Source organism: Chionomys nivalis, chromosome 3 (genome assembly GCF_950005125.1).
Source record: "Chionomys nivalis chromosome 3, mChiNiv1.1, whole genome shotgun sequence".
NCBI classification, from domain to species: Eukaryota; Metazoa; Chordata; class Mammalia; order Rodentia; family Cricetidae; genus Chionomys; species Chionomys nivalis.
Genome location: NC_080088.1, coordinates 92,408,853 through 92,429,379, shown reverse-complemented (window position 1 = coordinate 92,429,379; position 20,527 = coordinate 92,408,853). Strand labels below are relative to the sequence as shown.

The 20,527-nt window shown below is 52.0% G+C and overlaps 1 protein-coding gene across 1 annotated transcript in view; it reads right to left on the bottom strand.

The window, feature by feature from the left end:
• Window positions 1–20,527, bottom strand: part of Card11 (caspase recruitment domain family member 11) — a 126,981-nt gene that overhangs the window by 3,120 nt on the left and 103,334 nt on the right. The window contains exons 11-23 of the mRNA XM_057764869.1: window positions 20,437–20,488; window positions 18,309–18,391; window positions 17,317–17,417; window positions 14,940–14,992; window positions 12,652–12,784; window positions 11,555–11,756; window positions 11,203–11,329; window positions 9,120–9,360; window positions 8,022–8,118; window positions 7,542–7,637; window positions 5,609–5,744; window positions 3,208–3,387; window positions 1,901–2,025 (exon numbers count right to left, since the gene is read on the bottom strand). Of these exons, the coding sequence (XP_057620852.1) occupies window positions 1,901–2,025; window positions 3,208–3,387; window positions 5,609–5,744; window positions 7,542–7,637; window positions 8,022–8,118; window positions 9,120–9,360; window positions 11,203–11,329; window positions 11,555–11,756; window positions 12,652–12,784; window positions 14,940–14,992; window positions 17,317–17,417; window positions 18,309–18,391; window positions 20,437–20,488 (1,626 nt within the window). The remainder of the gene's footprint in view (window positions 1–1,900; window positions 2,026–3,207; window positions 3,388–5,608; window positions 5,745–7,541; window positions 7,638–8,021; window positions 8,119–9,119; window positions 9,361–11,202; window positions 11,330–11,554; window positions 11,757–12,651; window positions 12,785–14,939; window positions 14,993–17,316; window positions 17,418–18,308; window positions 18,392–20,436; window positions 20,489–20,527) is intronic.

Genomic DNA, 20,527 nt, shown 5'->3' with positions numbered 1-20,527 from the left:
TGTTTATGCGTAGATGCAAGGCAAGAGGAGTCGGCTGTAGTGTCAATCCTCAGGGGCAGGCCTCCTTGTTTCTTTTGAGACAGGGTCTCTCTCTTAGCCTGGGGTCCATGGACTTGTTTAAGCCGACTAGTGCTGTTGAGCGAGCCTCAGGAATGCTCCTATCTTAGTCAGGGTGACCAAAGCAACTCGGGGAGGAAAGGGTTTATTCGGCTTCTGCTTCCACATCATCATTCATTATCAAAGGAAGTCAGGACAGAAATCAAACAGGGCAGGAACCTGGAGGCAGGAGCTGGCGCAGTGGCCATGGAGAGCTGCTGCTTACTGGCTTGCTCATCCTGCTTTCTTATAGAAACCAGACTCACCCACCAGTTGAGGGATGGAACCAGCTACCATGGCCTCCCCCACTGATAACTGAGAAAGTGATCTACAGCTAGATCTAACAGATGTATTTTCTCAACTGAGGTTCCCTCCTTTCAGATAACTCTAGCTTGTGTCAAAATAATATAAAATTAGCCAGTGCACCTCCTGTCTCTCCCTCCCTAGTGTTGGGATTACAGTACATGCCATCTTGCCTGTATCTTCATGTGGGTTCTGAGGATCATTCTTGCATAGCTGCAATGAACCAACTCAGCCATCCCCTCAGTGGCTGGTGCCTGAGGAATGACACCCAAGGTTGTCCTCTGATCTCGACACATGCATGTACACATATACACATACACTTTTTCACACATGAACACACACATGCAGACTTAAAAAGAGACAAGCAAACCACCCCTTTCAGGCTGGCCAAAAATGTTGGCTCTGCCTTCATCTGTGCGTATCAGGGACACACAGGGAAGGTGTATATGTCACCGCCCAGCTGTATGACAAGCCAGGTTACTGGCTTCTGCTACCTCTAAGAATGCTGTCCCTTCCCCCACCATAGCTCTCAAGTCTCAAAACAAGGAAGAACTCCATGCTTTACAGCTGATCAGCATCATTTTGTCCCCTTAGGGTCACCCAGGGTCATCTGGTTTAGCTCCAGAGGTATCTGACTTGCGTGCACACTGTGATGTTTCTGGGTGGTTGCCTGTGACTTTCCTATTGTTTCTCTTTCCCATGGTTGAGTGGACATGACACCTGACACCCACCCTGTGCTGTTTATTTATTTATTTTTGTCAACTTGACATGCACTAACCTGGGCAGAGGGCACTCCTTTAGTTGAGGAATTGCCTTCATCAGATTGCCTGTAAAGTAACTCTGTGGGTTTTTTCTTGATTAGTGATTGGTGTGGAAGGGCCCAGCCCACTGTGGGCAGGGCCACCCCTGGGCAGGTGCTCCTGGGTTGTATAAGAAAGCAGGCTGAGCAAGCTATGAGGTACAAGCCTGCAAGTAATGTTTCTTCTTGACTTCTGCTTCACTTCCTGCCTCTAGGTTCTTGCCTGGAGTTTCTGAGCTAACTTCCTTCAGCGACGGAGTGTGATCTGAGAGTCGTAAGATGAAGCAAACCCAACCCTTTCCTCCCCAAGTTGCTTTTGTGTCATGGTCTTTATCGTAGCAACAGAAAACAAACTAGAATGTGCTTCTAGTGTCTCACTCTGGCACATGCTTCTCTCTCCCCCTCCCCCTTGTCTTCCTCTTCCTCCCTTCTTCCTCCCTCTCTTACACACACACACACACACACACCCTTAGCTGACATGACATGAACCAGGCCACTGGCAGAAACAAAACAGCAGAGGGTTTCAAAACACAAGCCCACATCAGAGACATGAGGATAGAGAGTGGAGGAAGAGAGTGATTTAGGGCCTGAGTAGAAAGAAAGGAAGGCCCTACCTGTGCCACCCACCCTTGCCCATGTCCTAGCGCTTCACAGAGATGGTTGGGTGGGGTCTCAGCCTGGCTGGTACCCAGTGTCCCTCACCTTGGCTGCCACAGCCTCAATGTTGGCAGGGACAATGCATTCAAAGGTGTTGGGGTTCTTTTCCCGGGAGTAGATGATGGTTTCCGTCTTCTGCTTCCGGAGGAACTCATCTCTCGTGACAATATCTGCAGAGACAGGAGTTGGTGCCCAGGGTGGCAAGAGCTATTTGTAGTAGGCTATCCCTTCCAGGCCCTACCTGTCTCCTTCTGGGTGCAGCATAATTTGATATCTACCTGGTCCATTCGCACCATAGTTAAATGGACCTCATCTTCTCTACTAGATGGGGAAGATCCTTGATCATGGATCAAGGCCATGGAAGCTCTTTACGCCGGACTATGCAGCAGGGGCTTAGTGACATCACACTCTGGCTTTTCAGCTGTGGCTCAGGTGATGGGGTCATCATCAAGTACAGTTCAGTTGTGAAACTCACCTATGGAGCCAGCCCCACCTGCCTATCCACTCATTAGTCTCTTCCTCCGCTACCCATCCAGCCATCTGTCATCAGCCCACCCATCCATTATCCAGTTATTCATCATCCACCCATCTGCTCACCCGTCCATCCGTATATGGTATGTCACACATCCATTCATCTATCTATCTGTCTGTCCAACCTTTCACCATCCTCCTGTCCATCCATTCACTCATTCACCCATCTCCCAAGTGTCTATCATCCATCTACTTACTACCCATCCCTAACCACCCATCAACCTATCATCCACCCATCCATCATTTCCATCATCTACCATCCACCCATTTACCCATACCCATCTACCTACTCCTCATTTCCATCTATCATCCATCCACCACCCATCCATTTACCTACCTACTTACTTACCCTTCACCCACCTACCCATCTATCTGCCCACCTACCCACCCTCCCTCCTACCCACCCTCCCTCCTACCCACCCACCCACTCACCTATCTATCTACCATCTTACCTATCTATCCACCCATCTATCTACCCATCCACCCATCTATCTATCTACCCAGCACCCATAGTATCTTGTTCAAGCATTAGGATTAAAAATGTGTTAAAATACACTGCTGCACTCGAAAAGCCATGATCTAGATGGAGAGAAATATGTAGGTTATGTATCATTACCAAGTGGCTTAGTGGGTATAGTGATGGGCTGCTTTTTGTGAGAACACTGAGGGAGGAGCTAGGCAGGCTTCCTGGCATGGATGGAGGAAGAGGAGGAGGATCAACTGAAGAGAGGGGAGGGGAGAAGAAGGGGAAGAGGCTGAGTCACTCTAGTGATGGGCTCCAGAGGCCTGTGTCTCTCTGTCTGCTATCTGGCCAGGCTCACCTGACTTGCAGATGGTGAACTCCATGGCGCCCCCCGAGTTGAGCAGCTTCTGCACCAGTGTCTTGGCCAGCATGGTGGGCGTGAAGAGCACGGGCCGGCGGCGCTCACAGTGGAAGGCTCGCACTAGGCTGTAGGGGATCAGGGTGAGGTTCCGGCTGAGCTCATTCTCAGGGTCCAGCTCTGGTAGAGAACAGAAGCAGTGGGCTGTCAGAGTCCACCCTGTCCCACGGCACGTTTAGGGTATGGAGGCCTTGGCCACCCGCATGGCCCCATGGAGCCTGGAGGCCTTTGGTAATGGAGGAAAACACATGGGTATCTTGGAGCTATTCTGGATACTCAGAAGGTCTCTGAGGGGGACTTGGGGAAGACACACAAGACACACAGGAACCCTGATGGTTTCTGAAGTACAGGCCACTCTAGTAGACCAAGGACATCTTTTTAGAATAGGGGTGTGGCCTGTGACCAGGAGTAGAGTCAGTTGTGCAGTGACAACCTTTCTGATGGAAATGCTCACTCTCAGTGCAGAAACCTGCAGAGCTGAGGGCCTGGGACTGGCTGGTTGGCACGGCACTTGCTGTTAAAGTGTGTGAGGATCTGCACTCATCTCTGGAACCCACGTAAACATCCTGTGTGGTGTGCTTACAGTCCCAGTGCTGGGGCGGCAGAGACAGGTGGATCGGATACCTGGGGGCTTGCCGGTCAGTCAGACTCCCTCATCAGGGTAGCCAGGCCCAATGAGAGAGCTTGTCTCAAAAACAAGATGGGGGCCTGAAGAGATGGCTCAGCAGTTAAAAGCACTTGCTGCTGTTGCAAAGGACCAGAGTTCAGATCCCAGCACCCACCTCCGGGTGACTCAGGTAACTCCAGTTCCAGAGGGTTGATCGCCCTCTTCTGGTCCCTGTGGGTATTGCCCTCAAGTGGGAAGAATGTGTGCATGCATAAACAAAAAATTAAAATAAAACAAAAATTGTAATGAAAACAACAACAATAACAGCAACAAAACCACTAAAGTAGATGGTGACTTAAGAACACTACCCGAGGGCCTCGATGGCCACACGAGTGCATACGCAAGCCCCCTCTGAGGTTACAGAGGCAGTACAAAGTTGTTGGGGAGATGTCTGCAAACTGGGCAGGGGGCTCCATGGATGCCACTTTTGCGAGTCATCACCCTTGCTGTGGGACCTTTCTTTCTTCCTTTTTTTCTTTCTTTTTTTTTTTCTTTTTTTTTTGGTTTTTTGAAACAGGGTTTCTCTGTAGCTTTGGAGCCTGTCCCAGAACTAGCTCTTGTAGACCAGGCTGGCGTCGAACTCCCAGAGATCTGCCTGCCTCTGCCTCCCGAGTGCTGGGATTAAAGGCGTGTGCCACCACCGCCCGGCTGGGACCTTTCTGAAGATGCAGTGGCTAGAGTCACCCATGCTCCTGTGACCAGCCCCTCAAAACTCCCTCGTTCATCACAGTGGATTTGGCTGGACTTGCTCCTTTGCTTGGGGTTGCCCTCTCTGCCTGGTGTGAACAGATGGGGACTCCCCCAGAACAGTCGTGATGGTTCAGGCAAACGGATGAGTGAATGCAGGAGAGCGAGGGGTGGCAGAGAGGGCAGGACCACAGGGCAAAGCCTTGGGGTCTTTCATGGGAGGCACAGTCCTCTGTTCCCCTGAGTCCCAAGGCAAGGGGATCTGCTAAAGCCAGCCCCCGGCATCTGGGGACCCATTTCCCAGAACCAGGGCTCTGTCCCTTTTCCTTTGTCCCTGGTTTGCCCAGTGTGAGTACAAAGAGGTCTTCCTGATCTTCTATACTCAGGTTCTGCCTCCCTGTCTCCAAGAGAACCCAGCCTGGATGGGGGGATGCAGGAAGGAGCTGGCCCACCATCATCTGGGGGCCAAGCACTGGGTAGCTTTTTACCAGCTACCTAAATGAGAAAGATATTTAGTGGGAGAGTTATCAGTAAGTAAATAGGTCTTGGCAAATGACTTCCATCAATGTGGGCATTTGGGCTTCAAGGGAGGATGACAGGTACCGGGCAGGTGAGAGCTGGGTGACCACAGAGCAGGGTATCACCCTGGGGAGTTGTGAGGGCCAGGAAGATGACGAATCTGACAGGATGGTAGGACTGGGTGGATCTTCTCAAGCATCCTTTTGTTTTATTTTGTTTAAGATAGGGTGTCGCGATGTAGCCCAAGCCGGCCTCCAACCCATGGCAATTCTCCTGCCTCAGCTGACTAAATCCTGTCATTACAGATGCATGCTACTATGCCTTTCCCCTCCCCCTCTCTGTGTGTGTGTCTGTACATGCACTTGAGCACACAGGCCAGAGGTAGATATTGGGGGAGTGTACACCAGAGGCCAGCCCAGACACTGCTGTGCGGGGCCGTGGGAGTGGGGCCAGGAGGTCCTCACGCACCCTCATGTTTCTCTGTCAGGAGTTTGGTGGCATCCAGCGAGGACCGGGAGAGGCTTCCCAGGGGGCTTCCAGAGATGATCCTCACACGTTCGTTGCTGTTCATTCGTTTGTACTTGTTTTCTGACCGGCTGACAAACTGTGGAGAGAGAAGGAGGGCAGGGCAGGAGGGTAGGATGGGAGGGCAGAGTGGGAGGGTGGGGCAGAATTCTCTTGGCTTCAAGTCTTGAGCCAGATTGGGCTGCACCAGGCAGACAAAACCAACCAGGCTTTTGTTCCAACCTCGACTCTACTCTGGGGGCCCAGGGCAGAATAGCTCTGTTGTAAAGAGACCCTGGGACACTCCAGCTACCATGGCCGAAGACACCTCTTGCCACTACTGATCTAGCTGGTGAGGACCCTGGCTGGCAGCCCCTGGGGTCTGTACATGCTGGAACTCTCCAGCTCCCCACGCTGCACCCATGATCCTCTGGGTTCTAGAACCATGGCTTCCTCACACAGTTCACAGAAACTTTTCTGACACAGAGGCTAGGCTCCCACAAAACCCTCTGGGCACTTTTAAGTCTTTCCTGCTTCCTTCAGCAGAAGAGGCAGCAGCCTGCCCAGTGCTAGCCTGCACCGGCCTCATGGTTTTTATTTTTTTTTAATTTTATTTATTTATTTATTTTTATTTTTTTATTTATTTTTGGTTTTTCGAGACAGGGTTTCTCTGTGGCTTTGGAGCCTGTCCTGGAACTAGCTCTTGTAGACCAGGCTGGTCTCGAACTCACAGAGATTCATCTGCCTCTGCCTCCCAAGTGCTGGGATTAAAGGCGTGTGCCACCACCGCCCGGCCATGTTTTTTATTTTTATATATTTTCTGAGACAGGGTCTCATGTAGCCCAGGCTGGCCTCAGACTTACTATGTGGCCTAGGAGGACCTTGAACTTCGGGTCCTCCTGCCTCTACTTCCCGAGGGCTGGGATTACAAGCATGCTCCACCATGTGGTGATGGGGATGGAACCAAGGGCTCCACACACAGTAGGCAGGCTGTTTAACAACCAAGTCACACCCATAGCTTAGCCTTGAGTCTTGGAATGAAACTCAGCTTGACCAGGGGCCTAATGTCGTCTTGGTAGATGGTCCTGCCTTCAGGAGGGAGGCCTCATGCTCTGCAGGGTCCCTTCCCATCTGTTGGTCTCTGCCACATTGTTGCGTCCATCTGGGTTTTGGGGTCAAGGTGCTAGCTATTTCTTGCTGCGCTTGCTGCATCGGAGTCTGATTAATGCAGCGCCACACAGGAAACGAGCTTCCGGGCTGCCCACTCAGATTCTTTGCCCCTCTCACCTACTGATACAGGAATGGCTATGAAGCCCAAATCGGTACCTATGTGAATGCACACAGCAGGCTTATCGATAGTCCTTGTGCTATCCACCCCCAAAATATTTTTTTCTTTTAAAATTAAGTACAAGGAGGAATTTTTTTTTTCTAGTCCCAAAGAGCTGAACTGTTTCCACAGATAGGTAAGATTCAAGGAACCTGCTGGGTTTCCCTTATCTCCCTGGCCTCTGGGATGCTCAGGTAAGTTTAATGCTCCTTCAGAGGAAGTAAACTGGCCTAAATATCTGGAGGGTTTGTTTCCCCTTCCTGATATAGCACATCTGATTTTCCTATCATATTTTAGCAGCTGAGTCGTTGAAGCTCTTTTGGCCCGAAGTTGCTTCAAATCTTTTATGAAAGTGAGACCAGCTTCCTGCAGGCGTGGAGTCTGTCTACAGACCTGTCACTGTGAGGATAAAATGGGATGGAAGAAGCCAGGCGCTGTGAGAAGCCATAAGAGGCGCGGGAATACAAAGCCGTGTTGTTTCCACAGTGGCATCTCTTCTTTGTAGGCAGAGGGCGGAACCCTGGCAAACTGCACTAGACAAGTCAGCGGGCTTCCGCTCACCAGCCTTACCTGAAGGAGCTGACCAAAGAAGAAACTCGCTCTGGAGAGGCGGGGGCTGACCCGGGGGTCGCTAGTTGAAAGCGTCTCTTCGGGCTGCAGGGTGTTCTGAAATGAGTTTGTCAATCAGCCGGGGTTCAGCAAGGGGCTCCTGAGTGTGAGCCTGCTGTAGAGAGAGGCACACCTGTCCCCAAGTCCCCTCCAGCCTGAGTGTCAAGGTGCAACATCGGAGACCTACAGCTGGGCCACAGCAGAGGCCGGGAGAGAGCAGCCTCTTGTATCTGAGACTGGCGTGGATTGGGGTGAGATGCGTTTGAATCCCCTAAGTTACAGAGGGGAAGGCTCGTAGGAGTTCTCCCTTCCCAAAGAACCAAATGCCTTGCAGCACATCTTCCTGATGACACGGCGACATGGCCAGCTCCTGCTTCTTACATGTAAGGAGGAAGAGAGAAGTTGCAAGCCCCCTTGTCCCCATCACCCATCTTTACCTACCCGGAGGCTGCGCAGGGTGTGGTGAGCACTGTCTGCCTCCTCCCGGCTGCCCCTGTGAACCAGTCGTTGGAGCTTCACCAGGAGAAGCTGTTGAGCCCTGGGGAGGCGACATGGGAGCAACCTCAGGGTTAGAACTGGGACCCTGCAGACCCGGAGGAACTGAGTCCAAGGAGTTGTTGTGCAACACTGGACTCGCTGGGCTTGGGACACGGCATCTCACAGACGAGCTGCGGGGTCATGACCTTGTACCTGGATTTCTCCACTGACCATCTGAATGGCCAAGACTCACTTGTCTGTGACTGGCCAAGCAGAAACAAGGGCCCAGAAGAGCAGGTGTCACTGTGTGCAACCCAGGATGATTAAAAAGAAATGGTGAAGGGACTGGGACATGGCTCAGAGACAGAACATTTGCTCAACATGTCCCAGGGCTCTGGGGTCCATTCCCTCCCCCCCCGTCCTGAACCTCAGATAGAAAAAAAAAAGCCAGATTGGACTATCATCCCAGTTGTCCTAGGCAGGGAAGGGCTGTAGACAGGAGTTGCAAGTTCAACTCTAGGCTGGATAACTCAGTCAGACTATTGAAATTTTTTTTTTTAAAAAAAGGAAAGTAGGCTGGGAAATGAAGCTTCAGTGGTAGAGCACCTGCCTAGAATCCCCAGTAAGGGGCTGGGGTGTGGCTCAGTGGTAGAGACCCTGCCTAGAATCCCCCAGTGAGGGGCTGGAGTGTGGCTCAGTGGTGGTAGAGCACCTGCCTAGAATCCCCCAGTGAGGGGCTGGGATGTGGCTCAGTGGTAAAGCCCCTGCCTGGAATCCTCCAGTGAGGGGCTGGGGTGTGGCTCAGTGGTAGAGCACCTGCCTAGGACCCCCCCCCAGTGAGGGGCTGAGATGTGGATCCAGGTAGAGGGCTTCACAGCATGCCTGGTGTTCACTGGACAGAATAAGAGTGCTAGGAGACTTTGTGAGGACACATGTCATCCTTACTATAGGGGTAAGGACGCCTTCCACAGAAGGAGAGGCCAGTATCTTCCAGTTCCCCAGGTTGAGGGGGTTTCTGGGTCTGGGGTGGTCTCAGAGTCCACCCCTCCTGTCCCTCCTCACCGGCTGTAGCTGGGGATGGTGCCCATGTCCAGGTCTTGGTCTGTGAAGGGGTCAACTCGTGCACATAACCACTCGTGCCTGTCCTGGTACATGGTATCCAGGACGTGCACCACATCGTCACACTTCAGAGACATGGAGCAGGCATCCAGCTGACTGGAGATGTTCAGGTTCAGGCGGATGTAGAATGAGTCCCCTGATGTGATCACACCGTCCTCCATCTCTTTCAGCAGCTTCCGGTATCCTGAGGGAGACACAATCCAAACACTTAAGCACCCTAGAGATGACCTCATCTGTGTGCCTGTCTTCCTCCCTGTGAATGGGCAGCCATGCTGTCTGTGAGGTTCCCTTGTCGATGGGGAGCCATGCCGTCTGTGGGGCTCCTTTTTCATTTGGGTTTCCAGGAAGCTTGGAGCTAAAACTTGTGCCGAGTCACAATGTTGAACTTACTAACATTTGCATCGTGGTCTCCATGCCTTCTCCACCATTACAAGGAGCTTGCCAACTGGTACTTAACAAACAATAGGCTGGACACATCCTTCAGTTCAATGAATTTTCTCAAATGCATACATGTGGATAGCTCCTACTCTGAGCCCACTGCTAGTCTGCTTTCTCAGGCTAGCTTTTGCCTGGTTGCGCTTGCCCTAGCTAGCTGTACCTCATGTTGCAGAGATGGAAGCAAGTACCACAAGCTCCTTTGCATCTGGCTGCAACTGTGCGACATTATACTTGCAAGACACAGTTCTGTGGCCCATGCTACTTTTCATTGCTCTGTAGTGCTCCATGCTGCTGTGAGTCAGTCAAATATGTTATTTTTGGTGAACACATGTATTCGTTTTTCTTAGATGCGGATACAGAAGTCGATTTGCCAGGTTGTCGTGAAGCTGTGTGGAAGCTCCTGTAGCTGCTGCCAAATGCATTTCTAGGTTAATAAGACTGCTGCCCGTGCCAGTAAGGCCAAATATTCCTGGTCTTTTGAGTAAAATTTTGCAAATAACTTTGGAGGCATTGAGAGGTTACAGCGTGAATCTGATAAATGCTGCAAGCTGTCAGTGAATGCCTATGGTATACATCTATAATTTATCCCCAAAGTAACCCCAGTGACAGAGGGGTGTGTGTCAAAAGGGGGAGTTGTAACAAGCAGGCTCCGAGTAGGTCATCCATAGCCAAAGGGCATTCCGGGCAGCTGGGTTGGCACGGAGAAGCAGAGATTCTATATTGGGTCTTTTAGGGGTGCCCTAGTTTAGAACGACTCTGGCTCAGACCCCATTTGTACCCCCTAGCATCCTTGAGCCTGAGCTCTGCTCTGGGACTAGGGGCCTCTCCCAGAAATCCAGCCTGAAGGACAATGCCGTTGTTCAACTCTAGGGGCGCAACTCACTTTGCAGCCCTGTGACCCAGGGGTCAAGGTGTTCCCTAGAGATTTGTTTGTTTGTTTGTTTGTTTATTTATTTAGGGCTGGAAAACCTAGCCTCAGGAGAAGGTAGGAGCTGTCCCATGAGTAGGGGTGACTGACTGGCTGGGCTCCACAGTGCTATCCTCTGCACCAGAGTACTGCTGGGAAGGGGCAGGAGGGCGGCTTGGAGAAGCGGGCTGGGCTATTTATGCTCCGCTCAAATATTCATGATTGCTGTGGTTAAAAATAAGACCCAGCTGCAGAGGCAATCACGCAGGAAAACCCAGAGGTGAGAATGAGAATCCAAGTCATCACCCAGCAGAAGGGCTGCAGGGGGCTGGGGCTGGGGAGGATGGGGGTGGGGGAGTGAAGAGGGGGTTGGGCCGGGCAGGGCTGTCTGTCAGGGGCCCGGATGTGCTTCTGCAGCCCTGCTTGGCCCAGAGTCTCACAGATGTCACCCGTGCAGGGAGGAGTGAGCCAGTCTGCTGGCGCTATGTCCTCTGTGTTTCCCTAGGAGGCTTGCGGACTTGGTTCAGGGTGACACAGAGCATCGTCATTCCTACCCAAGTATATTAGAACTGATTTCCTCTTGGGGTGGGGTGTGACTCATTCCTCATGGGGCGTAGATAAGCAAGGCAGGAGGCTCATGGTACACACTCTCGTGTAGACCAGGTCTAATCCAGGCTTTACCTTCATTGTTGACCTTGTAGTGCAGAGTGATGGGGCCACTGCACCTCTGGATGGTCCAACGGGCCTCTTCCTTTGTGCAAGCATCCAGTGGAACACTCTGCCTCTCGCCTCGGATGCAGCCTTCCAGCTACAGGGCAAAAACAAGCTGTTTATTTTTTTAGGCTCTGCAGATGGGCAACGTGGCAAGTCCACGGCTGCATACCAAGGGAGTATCCTTCTCCAGACACCGGGGCATCTCATGCAATGAGGTGGGGGAGGCATGTGTTGCTAGGTGTGCATGCATGTGCACATGTGTACACATGGGAGAGAAGGGCCTGGGGACACCCCACAGATTCCCCCCTCTATCTCTCACCAGCAGTAGTTGGTGGCCCTCACGCAGTCCAGCCCTCTCGGCCAGCGATCCCGGCTTGACGGAGTGAATGAAGCTCCCACGTGCATTGCCGCCCAGCAGGGTGAGCTGGGTGATGAGTCCATCACCATTCAGGGTCGTGTGCTGCACCAAAGGGCCAGGGCCACGCACATGGCCCCCAGATGTAACCGATGGCCGGAAGGGCCTGAGTTGGGAAAGAAAATAGGCTCAGAAAGGCTGAACCGAGAACGTGTTAGCAGGCTGCTAGAGGCATAGCTGTGTGTGTCCTGGAGGCTTGGGAGGTTCTAAGGGATGGCCTCAGGAAGTAGGAATGACTACCTGCTCCTTCTTCTGTGTGTCTAGGTTTCTTATCTGGGGCAGTCAAGGAACAGATGGAGTGGTTCTCTCTGTGAGCCCCAACCCCACTTTGAGGTAGGTCTCATGTAGTACAGACTAGCTTCTAACTCACTAGGTAGCTGAGAATAACCTTGAACTTCTCATCCTCCTGCCTCACCTCCTGAGTGCTGGGACACTTTGCCTGATGTATGTAGTGCTGGGGATGGAGTTCAGGACTCATGCATGCAGGGTGAGCACCCTCCCAAGTGAGCCACATCCCTATTCTGAGTGACTGAGACTCTGAGTCTTGGAGCACACAGATTGTCCCCTCTGTAGAGAACTAAGAGGATGAGGGTCTTCGGTCCTATCCTTGAGCTCCCATTTGGCCACTCCCATTCCTGGTACCTTTGTCCTATCTCTGTTCCCTTGTGTGAGTGTGTGTGTGTATGTGTGTGTGTGTGTGAGTGCGTGTGTATATGTGTGTGTGAGTCCGTGTGTGTATATATGTGTGTGTGTGAGTGCATGTGTGTGTGTATGTATGTGTACATGCATGCGGAGGTCAGAGGTTGAGCTCAGGCATTGTTCCTCAGTTCTCCTTGCTTTTGGTAGTCACTCACTGGATCTGCAGCTTGCAAACTATAAGCATGTGCCACTACACCCAGCTTTTTTATGTGGGTGGGTTCTGGGGATTTGAACTCAGGTCCTCATGCTTGTGTGACAAGACCTATCCTCACTGAGCTGTCCCCCTAGCCCTGTTTCCATACCTTTCTAAAGAGAACTTCCGGAACATGAGGTTGACCTGCTCCAGGTCGTAGGCATCCAGTCCCTCTGACTGGTGTGAGGAGGAGGAGGAGTGGATGGAGGGGGGTCCGAAGGAGTAGCGTTCATGATTGTCATCTGCAGGGGAGGGGACTGTCAGGACTTAGGCACATTAGAGAGAGCACCTAGGGCCATCCCTTCCACCCAACCCCTGGCATTGAGTGGGCAGCGTCTCCTAGAGCTGAACAGTAGCATAGCTCTGTAGACTGGAATCTGGGGGCAGTCAGCTCTCTCCAGAGGCAGAGCACAGGCTTGTAGCATGTAGCCCAGGCTGTGCTCAACTTGCCACCCCCTGCCTCCATCTCTCAAGTGCTCGAATTACAGGAACCAGAATCCTGCAGCTCTGACTCCACCCTGCCTCTCTCCTGCCATCAGGACGGATGGTAAGGTTCAAAATAGACAACCCCCTGCCTCTCTTCTTATGGAACCTAACCAGATACGTAGGGGGTCGGAGGCGAGAAGAGGACACCTGGCGCCCTCCTCTACCATTCTCTGCCTTTTTAAAGGGTCTTTCTCTGAACCTGGGGTGCATGCCTTCTCAGCTTGGCAGGAGGATAGCCAGGCCCTGTGCTCTTCTTATCTCCGTACCCCTCACAGTTAGGGTCAGGGATGTTTTCAGAGATACCCCACTTTCTGTGAGGGTGCTGGGGTCTAGGCTCTGGTCCCCACGATTGTGGAGCAGGAACTCTTAGCCATTAAGCCACCTCTTCAGCTCCCAGCTCTATCTTGGAAGTGAGCTCTGGGGTTCTCACTTTGGAGTCACCTCGGCCCCCCGGTCTCACCACCCTCCACTGACTCTCAGACTCTGTGTCTGTAGGAGCCTGGGGTCCCTATCCTTTTCTCCCACCTCAACTGGACTGTAAGTTCCGAGGGGAGGTGCTGGCTGGAACAGAGCCACCAGGGTGAGAGACACACTGGTCCTGCTTGGGGCTGATAACAAAGGCCAATTCTGCACAAGGAGTTTTTCCCGACACCCGCAACATGCTTTGGATGCCTGCCCAGGATTCACTTCCCGGCTTCCCCGTTCTAAACCTCTCTCGATTCTTTTCATTACCCAGCCTCCATTAGGTGCTAACCCCTCTTTAACACTTGATAGCTTGCGATGGTCCCCAATTATGGAGGATCGCTAATCTTTCCATTTTGTCTGCTGGTGGCCTCTGTTAGCCAGGGGCACAGATGGGGACTGGGGAGGAAGTGGAGTGTGTGTGTAGGTGCTGGCAGGATACATCTGCAGGATTCTGAGGCACAGGAGCCTAACCTAAGAGCAGAGTAGGGCTCTGGGGACACACGAGACACAGGGGAACTATCTCCAGGCTCTCCACCCTCTCAGTGATCCAGCCAGGTGGACGCCTTGGGCTCATGGTACTAACACCACGGTCTCTGCAGGCAGGGATGCTGGGCCTGTGACTGAGCTGGGATCCCTGGCTGGGAGGCACAGGCCATCCAGCCACACATGTGCTCTGTGTCCCTGGGGTTCAGGTCCTTGCTTCTGACTCTCCATATAGCCTATGTACAGCTGAGAGAATGTCAGTGTCCCCAACATGGCCTAGTTTAGGATCATCCCCTAAGCTCAGTCCTGGTCTTCACTTCCAGTTTCATGTAGCCCAGGCTGGCCTCCAATCCTCTAAGTAGCTGAGGATGATTCTGAACTCAAAATACACTACCAAATGTTAGGATCACAGGAGTGTGCCATTAAAACCGGTTTATATGGTGCTGGGGTGGGGAACCCAGGACTTCGTGCATGCTAGGCAAACACTAGACTAACGGAGCCACACCCCAGCCCCTCACTGGGGGATTCTAGGCAGGTGCTCTGCCACTGAGCCACACCCCAGCCCAAAACTGAGGGATTCTAGGCAGGGGCTCTACCACTGAGCACACCACAGCCCCTTCACTGGGGATTCTAGGCAGGTGCTCTACCACTGAGCCACACCCCAGCCCCTCACTGGGTGATTCTAGGTAGGGGCTCTACCACTGAGCCACACCCCAGGCCCTCACTGGGAGATTGTAGGAAATCACACATTCCGAGACCTAGAATTATTATTATTTTAAAACCCATGGTTTTCCTTTTTTCTTCAGTTGAGTGGCTGGTTCTGCCTGTAAATCACAGAGCCACTTTGGTCTCTGGAAGGAGCCTAGGATCAGATCTTCTTCCATGCCCTCTTCTGAGTCCTTCTCTAGACAGACCCTGCCCTCCCAGGTCACCATGGCCCCTCTGGGTCTGGCAGATACACACCATCAAGGTCCAAGGCGTCGAACCCACAGCTGTCATTGTCTTCTTCCACTGTGCTGCAAGACACAAACCGGGGACAAGGACACTGCTGTGAGCATGTGCTGCAGGTGGACAAGGTGGAAGGAGCTTCTGGAATGTTCTGGCTTCCCATCAGGCTTTGCTTCCAAGAGGTCAGTAGAGGAGGGAAGGGAAGGATGAGGAAGGTGGGATGAAGGGGGGACTAAGTCATCAGGGAAGGAGGTCCTGGGGGCCTGTCTTACAATGGCTGAGGAAGACACAGGCGAGCAGGTGAGCAGAGGCCAGGTGAAGCCAGATGTGGTGGCACTCGCCAGCGATCGCAGTGGTCAGGAGGCAGAAGCAGGGGGATTGACTGTGAGAGGCCAGCCTAGGGTACGGATTTTCCAGAGGCTCAAGCAATCTCTGTTTGTTATTTACACCACATGTTTGCTGCCTAGGCCTGCTGGGATGGCTCTGACGCAGCAGAGAGCCCTCTAGGAAGGGGTGGGTGCAATGGACAGTAGGCTGGCCAAGGTGGTTGTAGGTGTACAAGAGACTTCAGTAACTACCCTGAAAACTGGTCCAAGATGCCCAGAAGGGTGCAGGCACTAGGGGGACTGGGCAGGTATTCTATTTTAGTGTGTGTGTTTCTTTTTCTTTTTTTTTAAAATTATTTTTTAAAAAAAGAAACAAACTATCGTTTTTCATTTTACATACCAGTCCCATTTCCACTCCTCCCCCATCCCCTCCACCTCCCCCCACCCATCCACTCTCCAGAGGGGGCGAGGCACATCGCTCTGAGGAAGGACCAAGGCCCTCTCCACTGTATCTAGGCTGGGCAAAGTATTCGTTTAAAGAGAATGGGTTGCAAAAAGCCAGTACAAATCCTGGTGCCACTGCCAGTGACCCTGCATTCTGTGCCAGCCATACAACTGCCACCCACATTCAGAGGGTCTAGCTTGGTCCTATGCTGGTTCCTTCCTTGTCTGTGAGCAGGTATTCTTACAGATGAGTGTGAGCTGGAGTTTAGAGCTGTCCTGGGAAGATGATGACTGAGATATCAAAACCCAGGCCCCAGTAGGACTAGGGTGAGAATCCAGTTCTCTCAGGAGCCACCAGCATCTGGCTGTGATGTGTGTGTGTGTGTGTATGCACACGTGCGCAGGTGATATATATTTGTGTGTATGTGGAGGCCAGAGGACATCCTCAGGTGTCTTTAAAAGCAGAGTCTGTCTCTGGCCTAGAACTCACATTAGGCCAGCGGTTCTCAACCTGTGGGGTGCGACCCCTTGGAGGGGTCAAATGACCTTTTCACAGGAGCTGCATACCAGACATCTACGATATGTAAAAACATCAGATATTTATGATTCATAACAGTAGCAAAATTACAGTCATGAAGTAGCAACGAAAATAATGTTATGGTTGGGGTCACCACAAATAAGGCACTGTGTTAAAGGGCTACAGCACGAGGAAGGTTGAGAGCACTGGATTAGGTGATGCTGGCTGGCCAGCAAGTCCAGGTTCCTACCATGCTTGTCGTTAATTTTACTTTAAGATTTTTTATCTTTATTTACATTAGTGTTTTGCCTCCATGTCTGCATGTGCCTGGAGGAGGTCAGATCCCTTGGAACTGGAGTTACAGACAACTGTGAACTGCCACGTGGATTCTGGGAACAGAACCCAGGTCCTCTGCATGAGCAGCAAGTGCTCTTAGTCACGGAACCATCTCTCCAGTCCCCACTTTTAAAAATGACATTAATATATTGTGAGCGTGTACAAGCGAGTGTGCACATGTGTGTCCACACGGAGGTTATGGGGACGGAACTCAAGATTACCAGGCTTGGCAGCAAGCGCCCTTAACCCGCTGAGCCATTTTGCTGGCCTCACGCCTGCTTTGTGAATGTGGGTTGTGGGGGACCCGGATTCAGGCCTTTGTGCTGGCAAGGCAACTTTTTTTTTATTGCATTATCGCCCTAGCCTGGCACCTGACTTTGAGCGGAGTGTAACGGGGACACCTGGCTGCTGTGTAAGTCTGAGAAACCCATGTTTTTCAGGAGGTAGAGGAGGTCCTTGTGTAGCTCCCACTCTGGGTGAAAAAAAAAAAAACAGAACAACAAAACTAAGGTCTGAGGTCTCAGGAACTTGGAACGCAATTCCAGGGCAGTGTGGGGACAAAGGATGTAGGTTTGGCCGTATTTTAGCAAAAGAGGGTGGTTCCCCATCTCCAAGCCTCAACTACCCCAATGGGGTAGTTGGTGTAGTGGACAGTGGGCCCATTTCTCTCCTTTCCTTCTGTGTTGTTGAGAGACCTAAGGAGTCCATACTACCTTGGGGCCCAGAGACAGGGCCAGCCAGCCAGCCGAGGCTGCCACCTGCCACTCACCTGCGGTGTGGCGTGTCTTCCTTACAGCGTCTGACTATGGAGTCATTTCCCGGGGGCTCTGCGGTGATTGACATGATACTGCTGCGGCTCCGGTGGGGCTGCTGTGAACACGGTACAGCTGCGTTACCGGATATTTATCCGCAATGCCTCCATGGGCATAAATATTATATACGCGGGAACTAAATTTAACTTGGGGATGTTCCCACTCCAGCTTGGGCAGCGCAGGCTGAGCAAGCTGGTCCCCAGCATGACCTTGGCTGGAGGAGGCTGAGCTCAGCCCTGGGGCAGTCAGCGGAGCTTGGAGCACAGCTGCTTCCACAGCTGTTGGCTGAGAGAAGCAGACGGGGACTGACTGAACTGGGAGGCCTTGTGACCCTGTATGGGCTGGGTTCTGTGGCCCCCACCTGCACCTATCTGGCCGGCTGTGCTTTGGCCAGAGTGGATGTGAAGAGGGGTGTTTGGTGGGGGCAAATACCTGGGGTTTTGACACCGGAGCTGATACCAGACTGTTGTAAATCCATTACCAAATTTCTACCTCCCTCAGGGTCTGATTTGAGAAGCTGAGCTGACATTTTTCCCAGGGCACCCCTCGGGCTTAGAATTTCTAATCTGGTGTCTTCTGCAGGGACAAATAGATAGCTGGATGCAATTGAAGGCTGGGATCCTGCCTAGCTCTGTCCAGAAGTGGGGGTGTTCCCTCTGTTGCTGCTCCAGCAGCCCCCTACCCTGCCTGCTGCCTTCCAGGATAGTGGCCTGGATTGCCTGGGGCTGTGAAGTTGCAGAATTTTGGGCATCTTTTGCCACCGCCCCTTAGGAGGCCTGTCTCCTCCTTCTATCAAGTGTTAAGCTGGGAAAGGAGACAGCAGGAAGGTGTGAATACATTGCTGAGCTGGGGAAAGAGAAACTTCTTTAAATAAACATCAGCGAGGCCCCAGGCTCAGCCCGGGGACTCAGATGGTGTGCAAGAGGAGTGGGAACCAGGGCCAGCTCACCATCTTGGAGAAAGAGCTGGTGACAGGCAGCGAGCGGGAGGAACTGGGGCTGCCGTCTGCGAAGTCCTCTTCGTGCCCCTTGACTGTCCTCATCAGAGCCACAGGAAGCAGGGATAAAAGGAAAGGGAGGGGGAGGAAAGTTAAAGCCTGTAGCTGGGGTTCTGGGGGGGGTGGTACCCCCACATGTGTGGAGGGGACAGAGCAAATCAGGAGCTTGTTCTGTCCTCTATGGTGTCCCCTGGAGCAACAACAGTGAAACCCTTACCCTACTGCTGCTGGTATTTTGCTTTTAAAAATCAGAATAATATATCCTGATCCTCCAGAGTCAGGCTGGCCAAGGGTGGCTCCAGTCAAGACTGAACCATGTCACCTGTCTCTGAGGTCTCACAGAGGGTTCATCCTCCATGAAGAAGCACTGGGGAGACAGGAAAACTCTTGTCCCGTTTCTTTACCATCAAAATGGGTCTCACCGTTCCCTGCTCAACAAGGTGAGCTGATGGCAGAGCATAGCAAGAGGGGAAGCTTTTCACCAGAGCGAAGCCCTCACCTGAGCGAAGCCCTCTTTGTTGTCCCTTGTTCTCTAAGAGCTGCTTGGCATTTGTGTGGTCATCTTCCTCAACTTCAGTGGGACATACATTCCTCCACTTGCACCTTGAGGTGCCTAGACCTGTATGTGTGCACAGCCCTGTAGACACAGGTGCCCATTCTGTTCATGTGCCCCTCACACTAGGTGGCCTGTCAGACCTGATGAGCAGTGATCTCATCTGTTAGAAATTTCCACTTCTTTTCAAGGGGGGCTATTTTATCTGTAATCCACAGACCCCGGGACCTTTGCACATCACAATTGAATAAAGACTGAGATACCTAGTGTAGCTACAAGGGGAATTTAGGTTGGGACTTTTCTCTCCTTCCCTCTCCTAAGTCACTAATGTAGCATGAAGCTGAGGTGGTGAGGATGAAACTCTGGACTGTGAGGTGGCTCTCTTTGTCTGAGGTCTCACTCTTAGCATTCTTTCTTGCACCCCACACTTTCCGGGTTCACCCTACTCTCTCTGCTCCTCCCTTTGCACAGCCCATATCCATGAACTTAAATTCTCCCATTTCCAGGCTCCAATTAAATTGATGTCCCAAACTTCTTTCCCTCCCGGGGTGACACTTGACACTTTCTACCTCCTCCCTGGGATCCTGTTCTGGGTATGTGGGCTGTAGGGAACATTCTGAAACCTTCCCATTCCCTGTGACCCTGCTCTGGGTATATGGGCTGTAGGGAGCATCCTGAAACCTTCCCATTCCCTGTGACCCTGCTCTGGGTATATGGGCTGTAGGGAGCATCCTGAAACCTTCCAGCTCCTGCCACATAGCAGGAGTATCGTATGTCTTGCAAACCTTTCCTTGCAGGGCTGGGGTGAGGCTGAAAGAGGAGTCCTGAAGACAGTATGCCTCGGTGAGCCAGGCGTTTATGACTGAACTGGCAGCCTCACACTGCTAGGCACTGCCAGTCAGAATCTTGGATGAGGAAGGTCAAAGATCCCCTTGCTGATGAGCTCAGTTCAGGCCTTAGGGAGGTGACTGTGTAAGTACGAGGACCCGAGTTTGGATGTCCAGCATCCGCGTACATACTTGGAAAGTGTGGTAGCCAGCATATAATTCCAGCACTCAGAAAGCAGAGACAAGCAACCTGGCTAGCTAGACTACCCTTATCCGTGAGCTCTAGATTCAATTGAGAGACCCTACCTCACTGAATAAAGTTGAAGAGCAAATGAAGAAGACTCCAAAGTCAGACTTGAGTCTCTATACATAAACATGCCAACCCGCATGTGCGTTCACATACACAGGGACAAGCATACACACATGAACATCACACAAACACTCATGCAAAAAATAAATTAATTAAAGATGCTCCATTTGGCCAAGAGGGCCACAGAGGCAATGCACCAGTGAACAGACCACTGCACACTTTAAATGACGGCAAGCATTAGTTAGTGAGTGATGGATGCTCGCCACCCTGATACCCCTGAGGCCTAGGCCAGGTTGAATGTGCAGGGTTTGTCACTGCAGAGGGAGAAGCAGATGGAATGAGAGAGTGACAGATGAGCAAGGACAAACAGGATCCAGGCATCCCACTAACCTTGAAACTCAGATGCTTGCTTCATGCTGATGGGGGATTTGGCTCTCTGCAGCTGAAAGAGAGGGGAGGAGAAGACCCAAGACAGAAGGCA